Source organism: Ranitomeya imitator, chromosome 2 (genome assembly GCF_032444005.1).
Source record: "Ranitomeya imitator isolate aRanImi1 chromosome 2, aRanImi1.pri, whole genome shotgun sequence".
Classification (NCBI taxonomy): Eukaryota; Metazoa; Chordata; class Amphibia; order Anura; family Dendrobatidae; genus Ranitomeya; species Ranitomeya imitator.
This window is the reverse complement of record NC_091283.1, coordinates 555,770,593-555,789,304: the sequence shown is the minus strand read 5'-3', so window position 1 is coordinate 555,789,304 and position 18,712 is coordinate 555,770,593. Positions and strand designations below refer to the sequence as shown.

At 43.6% G+C, this 18,712-nt stretch overlaps 1 protein-coding gene across 2 annotated transcripts in view; it reads left to right on the top strand.

The window, feature by feature from the left end:
* The window catches only part of CPNE1 (copine 1), a 90,565-nt gene that overhangs the window by 53,796 nt on the left and 18,057 nt on the right, over window positions 1-18,712 (top strand). Inside the window, exons 5-14 of one of the 2 annotated variants that reach the window (XM_069751991.1) lie at window positions 677-748; window positions 1,407-1,490; window positions 2,433-2,522; window positions 4,142-4,240; window positions 4,483-4,569; window positions 7,158-7,217; window positions 7,950-8,083; window positions 9,541-9,595; window positions 10,845-10,896; window positions 11,339-11,472. In XM_069751991.1, coding sequence (XP_069608092.1) covers window positions 677-748; window positions 1,407-1,490; window positions 2,433-2,522; window positions 4,142-4,240; window positions 4,483-4,569; window positions 7,158-7,217; window positions 7,950-8,083; window positions 9,541-9,595; window positions 10,845-10,896; window positions 11,339-11,472 — 867 coding nt within the window. Of the gene's footprint in view, window positions 1-676; window positions 749-1,406; window positions 1,491-2,432; window positions 2,523-4,001; window positions 4,098-4,141; window positions 4,241-4,482; window positions 4,570-7,157; window positions 7,218-7,949; window positions 8,084-9,540; window positions 9,596-10,844; window positions 10,897-11,338; window positions 11,473-18,712 lie in introns of both variants that reach the window. The other variant, XM_069751992.1, reaches the window with a different exon arrangement.

Genomic DNA, 18,712 nt, shown 5'->3' with positions numbered 1-18,712 from the left:
CATTTGTGCAGACACATGCACATTTGTGGCCTGCTGGAGATCATTTTGCAGGGCTCTGGCAGTTCTCCTGTTCCTCCTTGCACAAAGGCTGAGGTAGCGGTCCAGCTGCTGAGTTGTTGCCCTCCTCCACATCTCCTGGTGTACTAGCCTGTCTCCTGGTAGCGCCTCCATCCTCTGGACACTAGTCTGACAGTCACAGGAAACCTCACCACAGCTCGCATTGATGTGCCATCCTGGATGAGCTGCACTACCTGAGCCACTTGTGTGGGTTGTAGAGTCCGTCTCATGCTACCACGAGTGTGAAAGCACAACCAACATTCAAGTGACCAAAACATCAGCCACAAAGCATTGGTACTGAGATGTGGTCTGTGGTCCCTACCTGCAGAACCACTGTGGTCCCCACTTGCAGAACCGTGTCTTGATAATTGCCAATAATTTCCATCTGTTGTCTATTCCATTTGCACAACAGCATGTGAAATTGATTGGCAAACAGTGTTGCTTCCTAAGTGGACAGTTTAATTTCACAGAAATTTGATTTACTTGGAGTAATATAACTGTTTGTGTTCCCCTTATTTTTTTGAGCAGTGTATGTTAGTTGTGTGTATGCACTCTCTTGTCTTTATTTTTTTTTTTTTCATATGGGCTAAAATTCTAGCTTTTCCCTTTTTTCTACTAGATCAATGCTGAAGAAATTAAGGACACTCGAGTTGTAAATCTTGAAGTGGAAGCTAGAAATCTAGATAAAAAGGTATCCATCTGAGATGAAGAATAATAAGCTGGGAAGTAGTAAAGTCATTGTTATTAATTGACTGTCAGCCCAGAATGACTGTTGAAACCAAGTACGGGTCCCCGGTGCGTCACGGAGGGGCCAATCATTTATATACATACCTTCCTACTTGCTTGTTTTCCCTCAATCTCCATCCCCGTTCTTCCATACGAATATGTTAATGGTCTATCCATAGAATAAGTCATCCATATTAGATCACTGGCACCACCATTGCTCAGCTGATATCTGTGCTGGGGGCAATCGGGTCTATTTATGTACAGAGTGGAACATTGTAAACTGCAGTACTTGGTAGCGGGTCCTAAATATTGTACGGAGCTGTGATATTCCATTCTTCTACATTGCTTATATAAAGCCTTCTGCCGCAGCAGATATTAGCTGATTGGGTGGGGTGTCAGGTGTAAGACCCAGCAATCTCGTATTGATGACCTATGCTATCTGCTGTCTGTATGTTAGTCCTGGACAGCTTCTTTCCTTCTATTTCATCATATTACAATAACATTGCCACCACGGTGGTGTGGTGTATTTTATACATTCATAGTTTGGAAATTATTTGCTACCATTTTTTTTAATTTATTTAATATTTGAATTTTTTTATTTTTTTAACCTTGACCCACTTTAGGATTTTCTTGGCAAATCTGATCCATTTCTGGAATTATTTAGGCAAGGAGATGATGGCTCCTGGCAGTTGTCTTACCGATCTGAGGTACAGTAACATGTCTGCCTACTTGCGTCCAATGTTATTACTGCTTGCAGATATCAATAGATAGTTACCTGGTTGGTATGGCCTTATTAAGATGACATATGGGTGTCATAGAGGGTAAGATCTCCTATCTGATACCCCCTTTTTTTAAGCCATAGTTTCAAGTGTTTGACCTTCTCATATATTTTAAGGCAGTCTGTTAGACGGATCAACTTTCCCAATTTATCTATATGGACAAGCAGGTCATAAAAACTTGAACAAAATTATACCTTGATATTTGCGATCTGATATCTTATTCCTGAGAAATCCACATTTTTTGTAATATGTAAATGAGCTGTTAAGATCTATGGGCCGGACACTGATTTCCCAGAGAGTCTGACCTACATGCTCATATAGACAACTTAGGAGGGTTTATCCTAGTGACTTATTCACTTTAAATCATCTGAATGGCCACCATACAATAGGAAGAGTCATGTGCGTGTATGCTCGTTACTCGAGTTTCTCCGATCATGCTCAGGTGATCTCCGAGTATTTCGGCATCGGAGATTGTTTATGAATAGCAACCAGGCAACCCCCACATGTATTCAAGCTGCCTAGCAGCTGCAAATAATGCAGCTGCGGGGACACAAACTAAATCTCCGAGCACTAACAAATACGAGCGTGCTCGGAGAAACTCAAGTAACGAGTATACTCGCTCATCACTAAATAGGAAACATCGTCTGGGGAAAAAGCCTGTCTGACCATGATTTTCCATTTTTAAATTCTTCTGTTTTCTGAGGATGCCAGGTGTCCTTCCTGCAGTGATAATCTCTTCCCCATGGCAGCTAGAGATGCCAATGATCAGAAAATAAATCCTCACACGTTGCCTTTCGTGCAGGGAAATTTACTAATCTTATCCTTGCTAAAATTGTGTTCCATGTATAATTTATCTCCAATTTGCAACAGGTTATCAAGAACAACCTCAATCCCTGCTGGAAGAAGTTCAGCGTCCCCCTGCAGAGCTTATGTGGCGGGGACTTGAACAAGCCCATCAAAGTAAGAACTCTGAATACTCAGTAGTGTTTGGGCATTTCACCAAAATTAATTAATTCTCAGAACTGAACATTCTGATAGGAGGGGGTGTCACATAAGCGTTTCAGAATGACAATTCATCCAAAAATGTGACCCATAGCTCTCAAGCAATGAGGATTAATTGGGAAAACATGTTCAACCTCAAAACTCTCAGATGAACCTGATTTTCTGTAATAATCAGAATTCAGATTTTATTCATTTGAATGTACTAAAAACATAGGCCGTGATTTATTGAGACTTATACATGCCAGTTTTAATAATGGGCGTGCAGGAAAAGGTTGTGCTGAATGTATTAAGTGGCATGTGATTCTTAATGAATTTGGTGCATCTTATCAGCGGCGTGCCCTATGCCTTGCCATGAAATGCCCCTCTTGTCAGGGACTGGAGTAATACTTCTGGGGTAAGAAGCATCACTACTTTTGAAAAACTTGATGCATAGGAATAGCCACTCCCCATGCCATCTCCACCCATTCTGATGGGGCTGCCTAAAACTAGAGAGAATATGCAATGTGTTTCAAAATTGCTGCTCAAACATTTTTGTGACTTTTCAAAGTGTTTTATGCCAGGCTGGGGTAAACATTTTGATGATCTGAATCATAGATTTTTATTTTTTTTTGTTTTTTCTTAAGTTTTGTCTTTTATTTAGTACTAAAATACTGTTATCAAATGCTGATCAAATTTATTGGTGCCAATGTTTTGTTTAAATTTTCATTGAGGAATAATTTTCTTTGCTGTATTGTTACTTTTTTTTATTTTTCTTTTGGGGGGGTTTAATGAAAATGTACAGCTCTGCTCAAAGAAGAAACTTGCATATGTTATTCAGTGTTCATTTCTAGTTGGGGCTTATGATCATTTAGTATGGAGCCACTCTCCGTGCATTGCCATACAGGCTTTGTGTGACAGTTGAGGTGAGCGAATTTGTTCGGAAATGATCACCGAATCTGAATTTGCCATTTTTGTGCCGAATTTGTTTGAAGATCGGGTCCAAACATATTGGGTCATTTTAACTCCCACTGACTCCAATGACGTTCGGCTGTGTTCGGTGAATATTGCAAATTCAATATTCGCTGCCGTTCGTAATCCAAACCGAATTTTAAAAAATTTGCTCAACTGTAATAGAGAGATTCTATTTTTTCGGGGACCGTACCTATGTATATTCGGGGTGTAATGATTTTTGCCAGATTCATATGGGATCCAACAGATAAGACATCCATATGCTTCTGTTAGAAATCTTAGCGCTATAGTAAATTAAAAGCATTTTTGGAAGCCTTACTTTATCTTCATACAAAGCAAAGCATTAAAATGGCCTTCTGCATGAACCCTAAAAAAAAAATTAGCATTTTCATAGATTGAATACTATGCTACAGAAGTAAAACATTCTGAAGGTAAAACAAAATGACAATGAAATGTGTAGCTTGGCTCACTGCTGTGTTTTAATGTCAGGTCTCAGTTAGCGATCATGATGACAGCTCCAGCTCTGATCTCATAGGAGAATTCGAGTGCGTGACATCCAAGCTGCTGGGAGCTCAGGAGCAAGCGGTGAGCCCGATAACCTTTCTCACTGCATACCTCTCTTCCTCTAGGTGCACTGTACTGATTATGATAGCGATGGCTCTCATGACTTAATAGGGATATTTGAGACTAACATGTCTCAGCTGCAGAAAGCAGGAGGAGGTTCTCCGGTGAGCTCTCTTCAATGTTTTTACTCATAACTTCCTGACAACTTCACTTTATTTATTATTTTTTTGCTATGGGGCCACTGAGCAAACTATTTCTCTTAATCGAAGACTTTGACTAAATCATGCAGATATGAGTTCTCCATAGTGGTGCTGCTCTTCTGTTTTTGCATGTTGTAATTTACCTTTATGGAGCTTCTTCTAGTTGTCAGTGTCTTTTTAATCATTAACGTCCTTTTTATGTGTAGGTGGAGTTTGAATGTATTAATCCCCAGAAGAAGCAGAAGAAGAAGGGTTATAAAAACTCTGGGATTGTTCGGGTCAAGACTTGCAAAGTAAGTTACTTTTGATGCCTGATAAACTAAGGGGATAGTTGGTGGGGCTTAAAGATGGCAGAGTAACATCTGATACCCCACACACTGAAGTTGATTTTAACAAATTTGACAAGATCCTCTCACTTTTAATGTAATGCAATACTCTAGTCTATTAAATTGTATGGAGTTTGTCAATCCAAACGGACAGTGTAGGCCAACACATAGAATAAGAGACATGTCACTTCTAAATATCATACCTTTTAGGTGCCCCTTTTTTGTTCATTTTATTTTTTTGTCGCCAAAAAAACCATAAATTTTTAAAGTGGAAAATGCTTCAAGAATCGCTTTTTTGGTGACGTATTGCAAACCTGATGCATGTTTTGGTCACTTTCTGAGTACATGTTTTTCACAGCCGGCGTGTGTTTGCCCTTTTCTGCTCTTTACGCTCCATAGAACAATGCAGACACTGCTAGTCCTTTTTTGCACCATAATTGCTGAAGTCCTTCCCTCTGACTTGCATAGTAAGCATCGAGTGTCATCAGAGCAGAAAATGCCTGTAGAAGGGTTCGCTCCCTTCATTCATCCACTTGTCGGAAACCTGAAGCAGCTAAAACGCTCAAATGATCTGAACATATGAACAATATAAGTAGAAGTCAAGTAGTAGTTACATAAAAATGAATTTGTTCATTCTTTTGAGTGTCTTGTTAGATCTTTTTCAGGTGGCTTTCAGAGCGGTCCACTGCAAACCCATCCAAAAGAAGCCTCATGTGAACATACCTTTAAGGCTACGTTCACATTAGCGTTACGTCGGGCGCAGCTGCGGCGACACATGCGTCATGCGCCCCTATATTTAACATGGGGGGGGGGGCGCATGGACATGCATTGCTCTTGCGTTTTGTGACGCATGCGTCACTGTGGCGCAAGCGTCAGGGCGCAGAGGACGCTGCATTATGCATTTTTTTTTCTGCGCCAAAAATCATGCAAAAATGAACGCATGCATCACAAAAAGCTGTGTTTTGCATGCATGTTGCGTCGCCGACGCAGCACCGCACAACGCAAATGTGAACTTAGCCTTATTCACTCATTGACTCCATTATGCAGAAACTGCAGTTCTTTAACCCTTTAAGGACCAGGGGTGATTCCATTTTTGCGTTTCCATGTTTTTCGTTCCCCTTCTTCCCACAGCCATAACTTTTTTTTTTTTTCCTCCAATATGGCCATGTGAGGGCTTGTTTTCTGCGGGATGAGTTGTACTTTGCGTGGCACCATTGGTTTTACCATATCGTGTACTGGAAAACGGGAACAAAAATCCAAGTGCAGTGAAACTGCAAAAAAAAGTGAATTTCCACAATTGTTTTTTTGATTTTTTTTTACTATGTTCACTAAATGCTAAAATTGACCTGCCACCTGCATTTTTGCGAATGTTGCAGTGACCAAAAAAATGTCATTTTGACGTTTTCATTTTTTTTTTTCTCGCTATGCTGTTTACCGATCGGATTAATTCTTTTCATATATTGATTGATCGGGCGATTCTGAACGCTGCAATACAAAATATGTATATATTTGTTTTTTTTTTTATTGTTTTATTTTGAATGGGGCGAAAGAGGGGGTGATTTTAACATTTTATATTTTACATTTTTTAAATATTTTTAAAAACTTATATATATTTTTTACTTGATTCAATAGCCTCCATGGGAGACTAGAACCTGCGATCATCCGATTGCTTGTGCTACATAGAGCAGAGCTGCAGCCCTGCTCTACGTAGCAGAAATGCTCAGTTGCTATGAGCGCCGACAGCTGGGCGGCGCTTATAGCTATCCGGCTATGACAACCACAGGGGTCTCCTGCAGACCCCGGGTTGTCATGCCAACCCATCTACGACCTGTGGTCATGTGACACTGGTGCCGATGGGCGAGGTTAATGACGCGCTTCCTCCACATGCATGTCAAATGCTGCTGTCAGTTTGACAGCGGCATTTAACATGTTAACAGCCACGGGTGGATCGCGATTCCACCTTCGGCAGTTAGGGGCACTTGACAGCTGATCAGATCAGCTGTCCATTGCCGGAAAAGGTGTGTGCTCATCGCAGAGGCTTGCACCAAACGGGGGGAGGCATCCAATGACGGACACTACACGTCATTGGATGTTAAGGGGTTAATCACATATGCAAATTAGAGTGCTGGATGCACCCTGGGTGTGGCCAAGAAACTCTGCGCCCTGTTTAGCCCACTGATCTTTGCTTGCCACTGCCTCTCGCACTGGTGATTGGCAATGTTGGCTTACCTGAAGCGAGTACTGTGTGCAGAGAAGAGTCCATTCCATATTTGATTTCACTTCAGTCTCTACAAGATGAATGCAGCGATCAGACCACTTAATGTGAGTTTTCTCTTTTTCTTGGTGGGGTGGGGGTCTAAATATCCCCCACAAATATATATGTGCTTGGGTTACACGGCCAGGGCTGACAGACTCCCTTTTTAAAAATTATTGCATGGTTAGCAAGCAATAATTCATCGGCTATAATGTTACTTGTTGTACAGATGTAGTGTGATGTCTTGTACAAAGTTTTATTGTGTCATTCTGTTTTCGCCTCTTATTATTTTGTCTTCTAGATTGATGTAGAGTATTCCTTCCTGGATTATGTGATGGGTGGCTGCCAGATCAACTTTACAGTAAGTAATTTCACACATTATAATTGGCATGAAAGCTCAGCTGCAGCGACCACTTCCATTAAACTAATGGCGGAGGCTGCCTCTAAGGCTGCGGTCATATCCGTATCAGAAGTAACAAGCGACCTACTGCTGGATGAAGCCCAAAGGAACGGACACTGCATCATAGATGCCATTATAAACAGACTTGTCAGATAACTGGGGAAATCTATCACAAAGAAATACATTTAGAATTGATTGTCCCCTCATCCTGATATTGACAAAGGGCATTTTTAAGTATTTGTACCACATGAGCAGTATTTTTTTGGGAAAAAACAGCAGCAAAACTACTATATGTAGGTGAAGTTACAGTATATTTACTATAGACTTTAACTTGTGGTGGCAACATTTTTGAGTGACAAAGGGGAAAAAAAAAGCCAAAACTAGGAATGAAACGTACTGATAGCACGTTGAGTGGAAAGATATCCCTGTTGTGTGGTTTATTTTTGTATCATCCACCCCTGGTTTTACCTATTAAGTACGGATGCTGCACAAAACACTTGTGTGTGTATGAGGCCTAGAAACGAGTTGGACAAGGTTAGAGGGTCTGAGTTTTTATTTGCCCCAGAATCATCCCTACCCTTGTCCATGGGAATAATCATACCAACCTGGTATATAGTTTTCTTTGTATAACTTTAACTTCGATATTTAAACATTTTCTCAGCATTTACATGTTTTTTTTTTTAATGTTTTCAGGTAGGAATTGATTTCACTGGCTCCAATGGAGATCCCAAATCGCCCGACTCCTTACACTACATCAGCCCAAATGGTGTCAATGAATATCTTACCGCAATATGGTGCGTGGGTAACGTGGTCCAGGACTATGACACGTAAGAGTCTTTCCTATTCCCTATGATTCTTCTAGGTCCACACAAGAAAGCAATTTTCGCTAAAAATGTATCTCTTGTATGTCGAAGAAAATGAAAATATTAACCCTTTCACGACACATGGCATATATTTACGTCATGTCGTGTCCCTGCCTTTAATGTGGGCTCACGTGTCAAGCCCCCATTTTTTTTTTTCCCCCACACATGACAGCTGATTTAATCAGTTGTCATGTGCTTTTAACAGCTGCGGGTGGATTGGAGTGCCACCCGCAGCTGTGAACAAGTTAAATCCCTTTGTCAATCTCTGACAGCCTGATTTTAACACAGCACAAACTGCGTCATAAATCCCACCCTGTTGTGTGACCATGGGGCAAAGATGTGTTGTCATGACAGCTGGGGAGGTTTGCAGAAGACCCCTGCGCCTGGCTTTACGATACTCCTGTGAATGCCGGTTTGCAGGCAGCGTTCACAGGAGATTGTGATTTCTGCTAAACATAGCAGGGCTGGAGCACTGCTATGTATAGCGCAAGTGATTGATCTCCGCTTCAAGTCTCCTAAAGGGGCTATTAAATAAAGTTTAGTATCGCTACATTCAGAAATGTCTGATCTATCATACTATAAAATAAATTGATCCCATCTGTAAACAGCGTAACGGAAAAAAAAAATTAAACGCTACTTTTTTGGGGTCAATCAAAACATCGTATTTACCTCAAAATGGCATCGATAAAAATGTCATCTCAGGTCGCAAAAAAATGAGCCGTTACCCAGCCCCAGAGTCCGAAGAACGGAAACTCTACGAGTCTCGGAAAATGGCAGTAAGCAAACTTTTTTTTTTTTTTTTCATACAAATTTTGGATTTTTTTTTCACCACTTAAATAAAAAATGAACTCTTTGTTTGGTATCTGCGTACTCATACTGACTTGGGAAAAAATATAGCCACCTCAATTTTACCAAATGGTAAACCTGGTAAATAAAATAAATAAGATTGTGAAATTGCACATTTTTTGCAATTTCATTGTACTTGGAATTTTTTCCCCTTTTTTAGTACACTATATGGTATAATAAATTGTCGTTCAAAAGTACAACTTGTCCCAGAACAGGCAAGCCCTAATATGGCTATATTGATAGAAGGAAAGGAGGAATAAAACAAAAAAAACTAAAAAAAAAAAAAAAAAAAATGGCCATGGCGTGAAGGGGTTAATATTATGACATGGCTCTCCACTAGCTGTGATATTATCCGAAGAATGAGATTTTTTTTATGTCTGACTGCCATTTAACAGTGAACTGGTTGTGATTACCAAGGTACTGATTACCATGTAAAGCCCAGCTTTGTAATTGTGCATCTGCAGAACAGAAGGGTCCACGTGGGATTATATTCTTCCATATATTGACCCTTTTTTTTTGCACTTCAACTACTTATCTGTGATATTAAGACATTCGGTATTAATTCCTGCTTACAGAGACAAACAGTTTCCAGCTTTTGGATTTGGAGCCCAGGTCCCACCAAACTGGCAGGTAAGAGGGTTGTAGTAATTTTGCTTTATTTTTCCGGTATTCCCTGCTATTAGAGGCAAGTCAGCTCACTGCGGGATGAAGGGGACAGTAGGACGAGTAACGAGCGATGCTCTTTAATACAGTCTATGCACATTGTAGATGAAGGAAAGCATAATGGCGCGCTTGTATTTTTATTTTTCCATAAAGCCCATGGGCTTAAATAGCGGGAGCGGTACATCCTTGGCCCATTCTCTGGTGCTGCCGATAATTATTCTTGTGTTGTATACAAATGAGTCCTAAATGTTAATGGTTGTTACAACATCTTGCACCAAAAAAATGGAAAGTGGCATATTTATTACTAGTGCGTATCTTCTTTTTGGGGTCTAAGGGGTATCGTTTCTCCTTATGGAGAGTGACATACCATCTCTGGCTTGTCAATGTAAGGAGGCTTATTTGCCGTGCAATGCTCCTCTGGGAAATATAATATGCAAATTGCCTCTTCCGATAAAAAGAGGACCTAAACTCTATAGCGCCACCTGTTGGAAGTAGCGATCCTACAAGTCACAATCAACTCTTTAATGAGTCGTGCAATATGACTTAGGATAAAGTCTTTTATCATAAGTCATATTGCACAACTCGTTAGAGTTGATTGTGACTTGTAGGATCGCTACTTCCAACAGGTGGCGCTATAGAGTTTAGGTCCTCTTTTTCTCAGAAGAGGCAATTTGCATATCTTCTTTTTGTGTTTGTTTAAAGTACAGCAGCCATAAGCCAAGGACAAAAAAAAACTGCAATATTTTAGGGCTCGCCAGAATTGTTAGACAATTTAAGATGAAATCGAGAAATCTCCCCCGTTTGAGTTTTTTTTTTATTTTTTTTTTTTAGGCTAGGTTCACATTGCGTTAGGGCAGTCCGTTTAGCGTATAGCGCTACGGACTGCACTAACACAATGTCCCAAATGGGCGAGCAGTGTCCGCGGTCCGTCTGAAACTAACGGGACATCACTAGCGCATGACTAAAATGGCATCCACTAGCGATGCGCTAGAGATCCGTTAGCACATTGCCGTCAATGGGTGCGCTAACGGATCCGTTGCATGGCGTTAATTGCGACAATTTCGCCATGTAACGGAGTCCGCTAGCGTTAACCCAATAACGCAATGTGAACCTAGCCTTACAGAGGATTCCGTGCGCAGTAATACAAAGTCCCACCAATAATACTCGTTTTGTCCTTTGAGTTATTACATTGACTAACAACTGTTTTAACTTTCAGGTATCTCATGAGTTCGCCCTAAACTTCAACCCCAGCAATCCTTATTGTGCAGGTAAGATGCCAGTGTTATGCCACAATTATTTGAATATATACTTGAGGCTAGAAATGCAAATTTACTGATTGTCTAAAGGACAAAAAATGTCTGAGGAAGGACATGGTCTATTATGTGACCAGGGGTGTCGCGTGGAGTATGACTGCATCGCCAATAGCAGCTTTATCTTGCTTGCATTCGCAATATCCGCCCAGCGTTGTGCTTGGGGTCAAATTGGCTGATCATTTGGGGGAAATGGAGACTGGAAAAAGCTTCCTCTGGGGCTCAAAGGCTTCCAGCTATGCTACTATGAAAAAATATGCTAATAGTTCAGTATAGGTTTAGTATTTTTACTTTCAGACACCTGTAGGAGCATAAACCTCTTCCAACTGCACATTTGCGGGTGAAAGGTGTAGAAATATTTTCCACTGAGGACATTGCTTTATACTGCGTTTGTCATCAGGTATACAAGGCATTGTGGATGCATACCGCCAAGCTTTGCCGCAGGTCCGTCTGTACGGCCCAACAAACTTCTCTCCAATTATTAACCATGTGACCAGGTTTGCGGCTGCTGGGGCACAGCAGAAAACTGCATCTGTGAGTATACGATAACATTGCTAGAAAAATGTTTGTTGTGCTTTTAAATAGATTATCTGAGAAAACCCAAAGGACCCGATTCTTCAAAGCCTTTTCGGTCCAGAATTCTGGGATAAAAGCTTTGAAAAGTCTCAAATTTAGAAACCACTCTTAAATTTTGTGACTGTTGGCAGTTTCTCCCAGCTCTGCCGAAGTGCATGGAGCTGGGGCAGGATGGAGCAGTGGCGACCGGTACTCGTCAAATTCATGACGAATGGCCACGATCACTACACCACAAATCTTCTTTTGGCAAGGACTGGAGTAGGACTTGTGGAAAGGTCCGCACAGAGGTATATTCCACTTGTCCTCTGCTCCTGATTCATGAGTTGGCGTACGCCTCTTCATGAATCGCCTCTTCATGAATGGCCCCACATTAACCCCTTCCCGACCCATGACTCCACGTAGGCGTCATGAAAGTCGGTGCCATTCCGACCCATGACGCCTATGCGGCGTCATGGAAAGATCGCGTCCCTGCAGATCGGGTGAAAGGGTTAACTCCCATTTCACCCGATCTGCAGGGACAGGGGGAGTGGTAGTTTAGCCCAGGGGGGGTGGCTTCACCCCCTCGTGGCTACGATCGCTCTGATTGGCTGTTGAAAGTGAAACTGCCAATCAGAGCGATTTGTAATATTTCACCTATTATAACGGGTGAAATATTACAATCCAGCCATGGCCGATGCTGAAATATCATCGGCCATGGCTGGAAATACTAGTGTGCCCCCACCCCACCCCACCGATCGCCCCCCCAGCCCTCCGATCTGGCCGGTACACTGCTCCGGCTCCCCTCCGTCCAGTGCTCCGCTCCCCCCCGTCCTCTTGTCCGCTCCCCCCGTGCTCCAATCACCCCCCCGTGCTCCAATCACCCCCCCGTGCTCCAATCACCCCCCCTGCACTCCGATCCACCCCCCCCGGTGCTCCGTTCCACCCCCCGGTGCTCCGTTCCACCCCCCCGTGCTCCGTTCCAGCCCCCCCGTGCTCCGTTCCACCCCTCCCGCACTCCGATTCCCCCCCCCGTGCTCCGATCCCCCCCCCCGTGGTCCCCCCCCACCCCATCATACTTACGATCCAGCCGGGGTCCCGTCCGTCTTCTCCCTGGGCGCCGCCATCTTCCAAAATGGCGGGCGCATGCGCAGTGCGCCCGCCGAATCTGCCGGCCGGCAGATTCGTTCCAAAGTGCATTTTGATCACTGAGATAGATTATATCTCAGTGATCAAAATAAAAAAAATAATAAATGACCCCCCCCCTTTGTCACCCCCATAGGTAGGGACAATAAAAAAATAAAGAAATTTTTTTTTTTCCACTAATGTTAGAATAGGGGTAGGGTTAGGGTTAGGGCTAGGGTTAGGGGTAGGGGTAGGGTTAGGGCTAGGGTTAGGGTTTCGGTATGTGCACACGTATTCTGGTCCTCTGCGGATTTTTCCGATGCGGTTTTGATAAATCCGCAGTGCTAAACCGCTGCGGATTTATGGCGGATTTACCGCGGTTTTTCTGCGCATTTCACTGCGGTTTTACAACAGCGATTTTCTATTTGAGCAGTTGTAAAACCGCTGCGGAATCCGCACAAAGAAGTGACATGCTGCGGAATGTAAACCGCTGCGTTTCCGTGCAGTTTTTCCGCAGCATGGGCACAGCGATTTTTGTTTCCCGTAGGTTTACATTGAACTGTAAACTCATGGGAAACTGCTGCGGATCCGCAGCGTTTTCCGCAGCGTGTGCACATACCTTTAGAATTAGGCTATGTGCACACGGTGCGGATTTGGCTGCGGATCCGCAGCAGTGTTCAATCAGGTTTACAGTACCATGTAAACCTATGAAAAACCAAATCCGCTGTGCCCATGGTGCGGAAAATACCGCGCGGAAACGCTGCATTGTATTTTCCGCAGCATGTCAATTCTTTGTGCGGATTCCGCAGCGTTTTACACCTGTTCCTCAATAGGAATCCGCAGGTGAAATCCGCACAAAAAACACTGGAAATCCGCGGAAAATCCGCAGGTAAAACGCAGTGCCTTTTACCCGCGGATTTTTCAAAAATGGTGCGAAAATATCTCACACGAATCCGCAACGTGGGCACATAGCCTTAGGGTTAGGGTTGGAATTAGGGTTGTGGTTATGGTTAGGGGTGTGTTGGGGTTAGGGTTGTGGTTAGGGGTGTGTTGCGGTTAGGGTTGTGATTAGGGTTATGGCTACAGTTGGGATTAGGGTTAGGGGTGTGTTGGGGTTAGTGTTGGAGGTAGAATTGAGGGGTTACCACTGTTTAGGCACATCAGGGGTCTCCAAACGCAACATGGCGCCACCATTGATTCCAGCCAATCTCGAATTCAAAAAGTCAAATGGTGCTCCCTCACTTCCGAGCCCTGACGTGTGCCCAAACAGTGGTTTACCCCTACATATGGGGTACCAGCATACTCAGGACAAACTGCGCAACAATTACTGGGGTCCAATTTCTCCTGTTACCCTTGTGAATCAAAAAAAATGCTTGCTAAAACATAATTTTTGAGGAAAGAAAAATGATTTTTTATTTTCACGGCTCTGCGTTGTAAACGTCTGTGAAGCACTTGGGGGTTCAAAGTGCTCACCACATATCTAGATAAGTTCCTTGGGGGGTCTAATTTCTAAAATGGGGTCACTTGTGGGGGTTTCTACTGTTTAGGCACACCAGGGGCTCTGCAAATGCAACGTGACACCCGCAGACCATTCCATCAAAGTCTGCATTTCAAAAGTCACTACTTCCCTTCTGAGCCCCGACGTGTGCCCAAACAGTGGTTTACCCCCACTCATGGGGTATCAGCGTACTCAGGAGAAACTGGACAACAACTTTTGGAGTCCAATTTCTCCTGTAACCCTTGGGAAAATAAAAAATTCTGGGCTAAATAATTATTTTTGAGGAAAGAAAACGTATTTATTATTTTCACGGCTCTGCATTATAAACTTCTATGAAGCACTTGGGGGTTCAAAGTGCTCACCACACATCTAGATAAGTTCCTTTGGGGGTCTAGTTTCCAAAATGGGGTCACTTGTGGGGGGTTTCTACTGTTAAGCCACATCAGGGGCTCTGCAAACGCAACGTGACGCCCACAGAGCATTCCATCAAAGTCTGCATTTCAAAACGTCACTACTTCACTTCCGAGCCCCGGCATGTGCCCAAACAGTGATTTACCCCCACATATGGGGTATCATCGTACTCAGGAGAAACTGGACAACAACTTTTGGGGTCAAATTTCTCCTGTTACCCTTGGGAAAATAAAAAATTGCAGGCTAAAAGATCATTTTTGAGAAAATAATTTTTTTTTTTTTTTTCATGGCTCTGCGTTATAAACTTCTGTGAAGCACTTGGGGGTTCAAAGTCCTCACCACACATCTAGATTAGCTCCTTTGGGGGTCTAGTTTCCAAAATGGTGTCATTTCTGGGGGTCTCCAATGTTTAGGCACACAGGGGCTCTCCAAACGTGACATGGTGTCCGCTAATGATTGGAGCTAATTTTCCATTTAAAAAGCCAAATGGCGTGCCATCCCTTCCGAGCCCTGCCGTGCGCCCAAACAGTGGTTTACCCCCACATATGGGGTATCTGCGTACTCAGGACAAACAGGACAACAATATTTTGGGTCCAATTTCTCCTATTATCCTTGGCAAAATAGGAAATTCCAGGCTAAAAAATCATTTTTGAGGAAAGAAAAATTATTTTTTATTTTCATGGCTCTGCGTTATAAACTTCTGTGAAGCACCTGGGGGTTTAAAGTGCTCAATATGCATCTAGATAAGTTCCTTGGGGGGTCTAGTTTCCAAAATGGGGTCACTTGTGGGGGAGCTCCAATGTTTAGGCACACAGGGGCTCTCCAAACGCGACATGGTGTCCGCTAACAATTGGAGCTAATTTTCCATTCAAAAAGTCAAATGGCGCGCCTTCCCTTCCGAGCCCTGCCGAGTGCCCAAACAGTGGTTTACCCCCACATATGAGGTATCGACGTACTCGGGAGAAATTGCCCAACAAATTTTATGATCCATTTTACCCTACTGCCCATGTGAAAATGAAAAAATTGAGGCGAAAAGAATTTTTTTGTGAAAAAAAAGTACTTTTTCATTTTTACAGATCAATTTGTGAAGCACCTGAGGGTTGAAAGTGCTCACTAGGCATTTAAATAAGTTCCTTGGGGGGTCTAGTTTCCAAAATGGGGTCACTTGTGGGGGAGCGCCAATGTTTAGGCACACAGGAGCTCTCCAAACGCGACATGGTGTCCGCTAACGATGGAAATAATTTTTCATTCAAAAAGTCAAATGGCACTCCTTCCCTTCCGAGCCTTACCATGTGCCCAAACAGTGGTTTACCCCCACATGTGAGGTATTGGTGTACTCAGGAGAAATTGCCCAACACATTTTAGGATCCATTTTATCCTGTTGCCCATGTGAAAATGAAAAAATTGAGGCTAAAAGAATTTTTTTGTGAAAAAAAAGTACTTTTTCATTTTTACGGATTAATTTGTGAAGCACCTGGGGGTTCAAAGTGCTCACTATGCATCTAGATAAGTTCCTTGGGGCGTCTAGTTTCCAAAATGGGGTCACTTGTGGGGGAGCTCCAATTTTTAGGCACACGGGGGCTCTCCAAACGTGACATGGTGTCCGCTAAAGAGTGGAGCCAATTTTTGATTCAAAAAGTCAAATGGCGCTCCTTCCCTTCCAAGCCCTGCCGTGCGCCCAAACAGTGGTTTACCCACACATATGAGATATCAGCGTACTTAGGACAAATTGGACAACAACTTTCGTGGTTCAGTTTCTCCTTTTACCATTGGGAAAATAAAAAAATTGTTGCTAAAAGATAATTTTTGTGACTAAAAAGTTAAATGTTCATTTTTTCCTTCCATGTTGCTTCTGCTGCTGTGAAGCACCTGAAGGGTTAATAAACTTCTTGAATGTGGTTTTGAGTACCTTGAGGGGTGCAGTTTTTAGAATGGTGTCACTTTTGGGTATTTTCAGCCATATAGACCCCTCAAACTGACTTCAAATGTGAGGTGGTCCCTAAAAAAAATGGTTTTGTAAATTTCGTTGTAAAAATGACAAATCGCTGGTCAAATTTTAACCCTTATAACTTCCTAACAAAAAATAATTTTGTTTCCAAAATTGTGCTGATGTAAAGTAAACATGTGGGAAATGTTATTTATTAACTATTTTGTGTCACATATCTCTCTGGTTTAACAGAATAAAAATTCAAAATGTGAAAATTGCGAAATTTTCAAAATTTTCGCCAAATTTCCGTTTTTATCACAAATAAACGCAGAATTTATTGGCCTAAATTTACCACTAACATGAAGCCCAATATGTCACGAAAAAACAATCTCAGAACCGCTAGGATCCGTTGAAGCGTTCCTGAGTTATTACCTCATAAAGGGACACTGGTCAGAATTGCAAAAAACGGCAAGGTCTTTAAGGTCAAAATAGGCTGGGTCATGAAGGGGTTAAGAAGAACCACGCCAGTCTTAATGAATCGAACCCATCGTTTTCAATAGCTGAAACACTAATGTTCAGATGAGAGGTGATGTCAGATACAGCACATGAACAAGGGTGACCTGCTGTACCAGGCAAGATTGCTGCTGTTTCAGGAGAAAGAAAGCAGTTTTGACTTTGCATGCAACTTTACGTATTCGAATTTATGTGGGAGATATGATGGACTCAAGTCCTCCGAAAAAGCTGTGGGTTGTCCTATTGCTGAATATAATGCACCTGTTCCTTTATGAACGGGGAGTGGATGGTTTGTTGTCTTTCAGGAGCAACAATTAGACATATTTCACATCTTAGCAAAGGTGAAAGGACTTAACACAGACACTAACAGAAGTAATTCAAAATGAGTCCAAACCCTTAAATGGTACCTGTCTCCAGAAATAACCCTAATAGCATGCAGATTAAGCCCATGTCTACAGGTTAACAGTGTTATGATGCTGTCCGGTGCCTTCATGGAGCCGAATTCAGTGGGGAGAAAATGATTTTTATTCTCCCATGCAGCATTCGGGTTTCAGTCATAGGGGCGGAGCTGCGCCGATTCAGTGACCGCTCTGAGTGCACATAACGCCCCCTGTAACTGCGCCCCCGGCCCTCACTGACAGCTGAGCCCCAATGTACAGCCGGTGTCAGTTAGGGCCGGGGGGCCGTTACAGCGGCCGTTCTGTGTACTCTGAGCAGTCACTGAACCGCCTTCACCCCGCCTCCATGACTGAAACCCGAATGCTGGCGGGGAGAATAAAGATCATTTCTCCTTCGCCTCATTGGGGGACACAGGACCATGGGTTATGCTGCTGTCACTAGGAGGCTGACACTAAGCTGAGACAAAAAAAAGGTTAGCTCCTCCCCTGCAGTATACACCCTCATGCTGGCTTCCAGAGACCCAGTTCAAGCTTAGTGTCCGTAGGAGGCACACTGATTTTTAGTCTCACTGATTTTTTAACTTTCCTATTCCGGACGAAGGGGGCGACGGATTCTTTCAAGGTCCGATCTCCCCCGAACCAGCAACAGGCGAGCACGGGAGTTTCACCTCACCGTATCCTCTCCTGCGACGTGGGAGCCACTGCCTGAGCTGACTTTTTTTGGGCGACGGTCTTTTCCCTAAAAGGGCGCCGATCTCCCCACTTTGTACAGACGAGCACTGGTGTTTTACCTCCAGTATCCTCCTCTGCAGCCAGGCTTTTTATTGCCGGACATCTGCCCTGTCCATCCAGGTTTCACCCTCGGCTGTACAGAGGCTCTATTCCCGTGGCGTCCGTGCAGACCACACTGCATCACCACTGTCTATGCGTGATTCAGGTGGTGGACGGTTCCTCTCCACCCCCCTGTCTGGGGCTGGTGGATGGAGGCTTCCCAACCCCTGCACCGTCCCTGCCATTCCAAGGCACCTCTCACCTCCTCGGGGTAAGTGTCTCGTGGGGGATGGGGGGGTCGCCGGTTTTGCGGTACGGAGGGCTCCTTCTAAGTAACGGCACATCGGTGGCTGGGAAGCCGCAAATTTCCCCTAATTTTCGGCACTTTGCGGCCGCGCGCCGGACCGAAGCCGCAAATTTAGTCCCCGGCTTCGGCCTAGCCGCTGGATGCTGCCGATAGGCCCCGCCCACCCCTGCGCGTCATCGGCGGCGCCGCCCCCCGGTCCTGGCGCTTCTCGCAGCCTCCGAGATCTCTCTCCTGATCTCGGCGGCCATCTTGGTCCCTCACTACACGCCGCA